Genomic DNA, 8,658 nt, shown 5'->3' with positions numbered 1-8,658 from the left:
GAATGATACAAGTAAGGAGACACTAACAGTGAGAACACAACTTTAACTTGATGGAATTTATTGTAATCAGGACAGATTTAATGAACCAAAATAGATAAATTAGCTATTAATTGTAACTGTGTACTATTATTAGTATAAAGCATAAGAAAGTTATGACAAGGTTTATTATGATTGATGATATCGGCGCAATGCTACGCTCTGGTTATATTAATAATAATGATAATAATAATAATAATAATAATAATAATAAATAATAATAACAAAATATCTTATTCTAAAATATCCAAGTGTCACATATTGATTAACATTTAAAAACAATTAAAATGTACATAAAACTTGATCAATATTCAGCCAAAGTTAATCGATTTATGGACAGTAAAAAGCAATAATATACATTAAAATCAGTGTCAAGTTTAAAAAGACCAATATTTATCAGCTTATTATAGCTTATTATACGTTATTACCACATGTTCATACAAAAGTTAATTTGACTTACGACTTCAAAAGGCAATAATATACCTTGAAATAAGTTTCACCAAATTTAAAAAGTTAATATATTTGTGTACAGTCTAGCCTCGCAATCTAAATATAAATCTAGATATATAGATAGTAAAACTGTACTTGTTGTTTTCAATACCATTCATCAGTTTGGAATTAGGTAATATCAAAATTTTACTTCATGCATGAACAATGCACGTGTTAAACGTGTCGCAAGGTTTAAAATACGACTGGTCACTTTGTCAAGCTATCGTTCACGTCCATACGACACATGATACTTAATTAAACTCGGAACAATATAACCATATATTAAAGAAAGTCTTTGAAGTATAATAAATCGACTTAAAGTAATGTAAATATCGACATACTGTATTAGAATGTTGATATAACATAACTTGATATCTCGACATAATTCGAACCATGCTTAAAGAACACTTTTTATTAATAATTTGGAATAAATGAAAACAAATGTACACAAAATATCATTTGAAATTTCAAAAGTACATCTTCTGTACATACAGGAAGTAAACGGTATGTAGGTGTGAGCACGTCGGTTAAGCTGTCAATGCAATCGTTCAGTAGTGTTTACTTATGGCTGATTATGTTAGAATTATAGCTGGAACAGCACCAACTAAAAAATGGAGGCAACTAGTTTAGCTCACAGATTGCATACAGCTGGAATATGTTAGTAAGCGTTTGAGAAATGTGCCTGTTTGATGGAACATCAGAGGGTACATTACCTATCATCCCTTATTCCCCAAATCACTTCCCTTATTTCATTGAAGGCATTACACCTGCAGCTGCACCGTCATCATTTCCGTGCCATGGAAACTTCTAGAATAACTGACGTAACGGTGTCTTAGTCTGTCTTATGTTATACAACTTAGGCTTGGCTGGAATTTAAATGATCGTTTAATGTTAAAGTTTTTTGTTGAAATGAAAACATTGGTTATCGTGGTGCATGCTTGTAAGACTGGTTCACGTTTGTAAGAGTTACCAAGCTTAATATTTGCATTTGTTACAAATGTAAATCATTTTAAGATGATAGATTTTTGTTCAAGAATGGTAGATATTTATTAAAATGGTAAATATTTTTTAGAATGGTACAATTGTTTTTTAATTTGTATATATTTGAGAGAATGGCTGATATTTCAAGGAATCATAGATGTCGTGCAGAATGGTAGATACTCAGTAGAATTACATGTGTTTAACAAAATGCTAAAAACTTACTAAAATAGTCAATTTGTGATAAAGGTAAATTTTTGGGAGAATTGAAGGTGTTTTGGGGTAATGCTTAGGCTAAGGGAGAAGACCCCAAAATAACAACCGGGCAGATGGAGCTCGTCAGCAGTGTTGATGCAATCTTCTAAGGGAGAGCAAACTCTGACAGAAAACACGACCCTGCAGGTAGTAGGTTGGGCGTAGGGCTAATCACCTAACACTATAAAAAGAAGCTGATAATGGAAATTATGAACAGGTCAACAGATATTTTCGGTAGGGAAGGTATATCAATCAGACATACTCCAGAGGACCACTTCGCTGGCCAATCCCAAGTTCACTAGGATGATAGGCACGTGGAACGTACGAACCATGTATGCTATCGGAGATCATGAAAGAAATGAAAAGGTACCATTTAGACATCTTAGGAATCAGTGAATGTAGATGGACCGATGAGAAAGACATATTCTATGACCAGCTTCAGAAAGTTATTGAAAAGGCTCCTCGCCATGACATAATCTTAGTAACTGGTGACATGAATGCAAAGGTGAGAGGACAGTTTGATAGATAACAAGAAGTTGTTGAACAGTTTGAGCTTCACTGTGACAGGAATGACAGCGGAGAAAGATTCTGTGCCATCAACAACCTAGTCATTGCATCAACAATGTTCCCGCATAAAGATATTCATATACACACATGGACATCGCCAAATGGACTACACCATAACCAAATAGACCATGTGGCAGTAAACGGGAAGTTCAAGAGATCAATCATAGATGTCAGAACATACAGGGTGCAGATGTGGGCAGCGATCACGGCCCATCGTAATCAAGACAAAACTGAAACTTCATAAGGATGCTGGAAAGGTAACAACATCTACAAGATATGAAACATGCTAAAAGCAACCGAGGTGAAACATCAGTTATGGATAGAGCTTAGAAACAGATTCAGCATTCTGAGTGAGCAGTCAAATGATGACACAGATATATAAAACAGATGGAATAATTTCAAGACAGCATACAACGAAACTTCATTAGCTATACTTAGGTATCGGAAAAGGAAAAATCAGNTGAGCAGGCGAGGAACCACTGAACAGATCTACATACTACGTACACATCATTGAGCAGGCGAGGAACAACTGAACAGATATTCATGCTACGTAACATCATTGAGCAGGCGAGGAACCACTGAACAGATCTACATACTACGTAACATCATTGGGCAGGCGAGGAATCACCGAACAGATCTACATACTACGTAACATCATTGAGCAGGCAAGGAACCACTGAACAAATCTACATACTACGTACACATCATTGAGCAGGCTAAGAACCACTGAACATATCTACATACTACGGAACATCATTGAGCAGGCAATTGATTTGAAAGCAAAGCTGAATGTATGCTTTTTAGATATGAAAAAGCATTTGACAGCATCCATCGTAATACTTTGTGGATGATTATGAAGAGTTACGGAATACCTCAGAAACTCATCAATATGATTAGAGCCATGTACAACAACAGTGAATGTGCAGTGTTAAATGAGAATGGTATGACTGAATGGTTCACAGTGAAGTCGGGAGTAAAGCAGGGCTGTAACATGTCAGGATTCTTGTCCCTACTAGTTATCGACTGGATAATGAGAGCAACAACTAATAGCAACAACACAGGCATCCGATGGAACCTAACAACTAAACTAGAAGAGATAGACTATGCGGCGGATGACATAGCACTACTATCCAGCACCAGATCTAGAGAACGTATTCAGCAGAAGACCAGCTTGCTAAACAACTACTCAAAACAACAGACTTGAATATCAACTCCGCCAAGACAAAACTTATGAAACTAGATACCAACAACACCCGGCCAGTCGAAATATATGGGAAAGTTATTGCGATATGAACACGGTTGTATATCTTGGAGCAACCATTAATATAACAGGCGTTGCATATGAAGATATAAGAAGAAGGCTAGGACAAGCAATATTAGCCTTTCATAAGCTAACAAAAATCTAGGCAAGCAATCAAATCAACAGGAAGACCAAGTTAAAGATTTACCATTCAAATGTACTATCTGTGCTTTTATATGGAGCAGAAACATGGAACATGACCAAAGGAGACGAGCAAGTTCTAGACACCTTCCTACATAAATGTCTCAGAAAGATACTAAGAATATTTTGGCAAAAAGTTACAAATGAAAAAGTAAGAGCGCTTGCAGGAACTGACGGAATCAGTGTCATCGTAAGAACAAGACGATGGAGATGGATAGGGCATGTGTTGAGAATGACGCCCAACTGCCATGCACGTGTAGCACTTGGTTGTACACCAGAAGGGAAAAGGAAACGAGGAAGACCAAATAAACCTGGAGAAAGACAGTAGAGGAGGAAATGAAACACCGAGGCTTCTCATCATGGTCAGACGCTGCAAAGAAGGCAGAAGATGGGATGTTCTTGAGAGGACTTGTGCATGGCCCTATTCTCCACTTGGAGAGAAGGAACTATGTATGTTTCGAGGGCATAAACGTCACAATTGACGGAGCCTCCATAACTTAAAGAAGAAGATGTAGAGAACGAACTGAAGGGTAAATATGCAAAAGAATTCATCAAGAATCGGTAGAATGGTAACTATTTAAAAAATAAGTCTCCTTTTTCCTATTCGATATAGGGGAGTCGAACCAAATCAAATGGAAATACTCTGCGATATTACATGTTCAAAAAATACATTTATCATATTACTCCCCTGGTATGCAGTGAATACACCCATTTCATATTTCTGCATATAAACTCATCGTATATGACCTTGAGCAATTTTGATTGGTTGACCGCCTTACACTTTCCACGATAATAAATAACTCTGCACTACGTCTCGTAGTAAACATGGCGGGCGCAACATTTCCAGTTGGTTTTAAATGACGGGGTCTATATTTCTATAGACCCCGCCCTGCCGAGGAATATATAAGCACATGCGAGGGGAGATAACTCGACCTAGAATCTCTCTTCTTAACCACAAAGATGGCGTAGGACACACACAAGCTTTCGAGGTTTGCCAATCATTCACATGATGAAATGGCCTAAGACCAATCTGAAAAGATAGCGAATTCAACGAAACAGGCAATGAGGGGGGCTGGGGGCTTATTACAAAGATGGTTGTGTATTGTCCAAAAAATTGCAAAAATGTGTTCGGTAGGGGCTATTTTGGTAGCAGTCAGGCACAACTCAAACTCACAAAGTGATTTATAATTTTTCAGAAAAAAAAAGTAAAAAAAATATTGTCAGGGTGACAAATTCGTTATCTCTGGGTTAGGTGGAGTCTCCTGACTCATAGACCTATTTGGTCTTTAAAGACACCGAGCCGATATGAGCCCGTAGACCCCTCCTAAATGTGACCCAGAGATAACTAATATTATCAACAATTTTTAACATCACTTCCTAAACCAGTGAAACGACTTGGGTTTATCGAATTGGACAGTGATAAACAGGTTCAGTGGAGCTGCTGACACCTCAAATTTCCGCGTAGTGTCACGCTTTGTAATTTCGCGCTCTGTGACGTAGCGTGAACAACGTGAACTTGTTGCTCTGTTTTGTTAAAAATTGTCNTGCTTTGTGGGCAAAATTCTTTTGTTCCTGTAACAGGTCCTTTCAGCTGAAGCTCTATATTTGTATAAAGCATTGGACACATGGATTAAATATTAATATTTATCCATGTTGTTTGAGCGATTTAAAACAAAAATATTTACTATTTGTAACAGCGCAGATAGACCTGACCTACATTTTGATAAGTAAGCTGATGAAATGACGAACGATGAAACAGTATTTCAGTTATATGATAAAAAGGATCTTGCAATCGTTTCAATGTCATATGAGATATATAAAACTCATCACGAATTTTTAATCTTAGCTCGCCAGAGGCTCGCTAAAATGAAAAATTCTTAGACTCGTTTCATAAATATCATATAACATAGAAACTCATGTACGATCATATATTTATTATATGACTGGTGCTAAATCCCCGTCCTGATTAGAGGAACGACGTCATGTGGCGAGTCTATAAAACTGTTACAGACCTCGACCTATAAATAGAAAAAAAGGATACAGACCGCTACCAAAAATAAGCCTAGAAAATGTCCCAGCCAGTCTGTAATTCTGTTACAGACCTCGACCTATAAATAGAAAAGAAAAAAAAGATACAGACCGCTACCAAAAATAGNTTTTTGTTACATATTTGAGTTCATAATTTGCAGCAGATCCTACTTTAAATAATATAATATTATTTGATAGCGTAAAACATTGTTTTGATAGTTTTTTGGACAAAAAAGTGAACCCTGTCGTACACCTTTGGAAGGCGGCACTAAATAGTTCATAGCACAGGCCCTGGGGACCTTTTTAAGTTTTTAAAATTATCTCATGGGTCGTGTCTTAGGGAGCTACAAATATAACCCAGTAATGGTTAAATTGCTTTGTGGGCAAAATTCTTTTGTTCCTGTAACAGGTCCTTTCAGCTGAAGCTCTATATTTGTATAAAGCATTGGACACATGGATTAAATATTAATATTTATCCATGTTGTTTGAGCGATTTAAAACAAAAATATTTACTATTTGTAACAGCGCAGATAGACCTGACCTACATTTTGATAAGTAAGCTGATGAAATGACGAACGATGAAACAGTATTTCAGTTATATGATAAAAAGGATCTTGCAATCGTTTCAATGTCATATGAGATATATAAAACTCATCACGAATTTTTAATCTTAGCTCGCCAGAGGCTCGCTAAAATGAAAAATTCTTAGACTCGTTTCATAAATATCATATAACATAGAAACTCATGTACGATCATATATTTATTATATGACTGGTGCTAAATCCCCGTCCTGATTAGAGGAACGACGTCATGTGGCGAGTCTATAAAACTGTTACAGACCTCGACCTATAAATAGAAAAAAAGGATACAGACCGCTACCAAAAATAAGCCTAGAAAATGTCCCAGCCAGTCTGTAATTCTGTTACAGACCTCGACCTATAAATAGAAAAGAAAAAAAAGATACAGACCGCTACCAAAAATAGGCCTAGAAAATGTCCCAGCCAGTCTGTAAATCTGTTACAAATTCCACTACTTAATTCAACTACAAATGAATTATCTCATCAAATTCTGAACTATGTGATGCTATTGATGATGTCGATTGTGCAAATGATATTTACTTGAAATTAAAAAGCACATGCATTGAATCTAAAATTGTGTAGATCTTCTGTTATTTTGTATATAAAGTCCTTCACTTTACGATTCTAAAATGGATCATGATTTCCGTGTTTATGACATGAAAATTGTTCTTCTTATAAAATATCCTATAATAAAACAATGGTGGACTTAAGTTTCGGTGTATCCCTGATTTACGTTCGGACCTGGTGAAAACAATATTTACTCGGCCTAGGTTAGACCGGCCACCGTCTCTAGAATATTGAATTATTAAGATTTTTTTTTTACTCAAACAACTTTTATCACTTGGATGTCTGATTTCAGATTTGACCAGACCCTAAGTTCTAAACTAGGGGGAGATAAGCTAGTAGTGAAACCAAGCTGAGTAATTCTTCATAACAACTTAGAGGCTGGTAGCCCGTCTAGGCCTAAGCGAATATTGTTTAGACAAGGTCCTTATCTCAGAAATAGACCTCACCCGAAGTCAATAATTGTATATTATAATAAGTATGTGTTTGCAAAAATGTGACATGTTTTTATTCAAAACGATAGCGGTTTCATAAAAAACAATTTGCTGGCAACAGATGTTAAAAGATTCTCTGATAAATGACATTTTTGCAATGCTGAAACAATCGAATTTATTTTTGAACTGCATGTGGTTATAAATGATCTCCAAAATGATAAATATGAACAATCAAACTCAAAGCTTAGCTGCTGACGTTTTGCATTTGTAGTGGGTAAGTTTGTTATGAAACAGTATATTTCTACGTTAATAATGTATAGCAAAATTCACGCGTACCAGATTTAAATGTAATCAAACCAATGCAGCTTCGCTGCGAGGGGTTGGGAAAACCGAGACGCCCAGTGACCACGTTCAGAGATAACAATCCTCACACTAACACGTACTGTATCATTGGAGAGAACAGGCCTCCCGAGTCGTGATCATTAATATACATATAGCGAACGCACCTGTTCGGTGATGACACACTCAAATAATTTGCATATTGACTACGGGGCGGGGCTAATGTGAAAGCTTCACGTAGCCAAATCTTTTTCGTATTTCCGGTGATAAATGAATTCTACGGAAGCCCAAGGGCTGCAGTTCAACTGCATATCGCTGTAGTTGATGAATTGCAAAACAAGCGGAGCGATTACTTTGAATGAAATCTGGAATCCGTTACCAAAGTAATGACTGGATAGAAGAACAACCAGACTAGCGGAGGGTTGGGTAGTGAGTTATGTTTTATGTCTCAAGTTTAACATGCGCAGACATACAACGGTGTTAATAGTGTATCGATGTTAAAACGAGTCACCGAACATCCACATGAATATCTCAACTCCACCATTTGGAACATATTTTCGAGGGATGAGCCAATGGGAACCGTTGGATTGTCGTTTGCATTATAACAAAATCATTAACTGACGGATGGCTTGACAGCAAAGAGTCCCGAAAGACGACCCAATCGTGGCGTGAAATGTTTCAACAAAGACACTAACACAGCAACTTGTCACCATAGGTGATCATGGGTCATCATAAATGACTCACGTGACGATGTAACAAAAGGAATGTATGAAGATCACGGGTCACCTTAGATGATTCTCAATTAAGTGACGAAATAGCGAAAATATGTTTACCTGACACTAGTAGATTACTTTATAAAAAAACACTTATGCATGATTTGACACCGAAAGGTCAACATAGCTAGACGACCATGTGGTTTCGGGAGAATGATGCTGCATTTTCTTGACAA

The 8,658-nt window shown here is 36.7% G+C and overlaps 1 protein-coding gene across 1 annotated transcript; it reads left to right on the top strand.

Annotated features, from left to right (window-relative positions):
• The first annotated feature begins 2,107 nt into the window (after positions 1–2,107).
• LOC110461605 lies at positions 2,108–3,529 on the top strand. Its single transcript, XM_021515144.1, has 2 exons — positions 2,108–2,263; positions 3,185–3,529. The coding sequence occupies exons 1-2, from the start codon at positions 2,108–2,110 to the stop codon at positions 3,527–3,529; spliced, it is 501 nt and encodes a 166-aa protein (XP_021370819.1).
• The last annotated feature ends 5,129 nt before the right edge of the window (positions 3,530–8,658 follow it).

The sequence above is a fragment of the Mizuhopecten yessoensis genome, unplaced genomic scaffold (assembly GCF_002113885.1).
Source record: "Mizuhopecten yessoensis strain PY_sf001 unplaced genomic scaffold, ASM211388v2 scaffold10641, whole genome shotgun sequence".
NCBI classification, from domain to species: domain Eukaryota; kingdom Metazoa; phylum Mollusca; class Bivalvia; order Pectinida; family Pectinidae; genus Mizuhopecten; species Mizuhopecten yessoensis.
Note: the sequence above shows the minus strand (reverse complement) of the source record. Positions and strands in the feature narration are given on the sequence as shown.

Coding starts and splice junctions, on each gene's coding strand:
- LOC110461605 (XM_021515144.1), top strand. CDS start 2,108: ATGAAAGAAATGAAAAGGTACCATTTAGACATCTTAGGAATCAGTGAA. Junction 2,264..3,184: donor CTGGTGACATGAATGCAAAG/GTGAGAGGACAG, acceptor ATGATTATGAAG/AGTTACGGAATACCTCAGAA.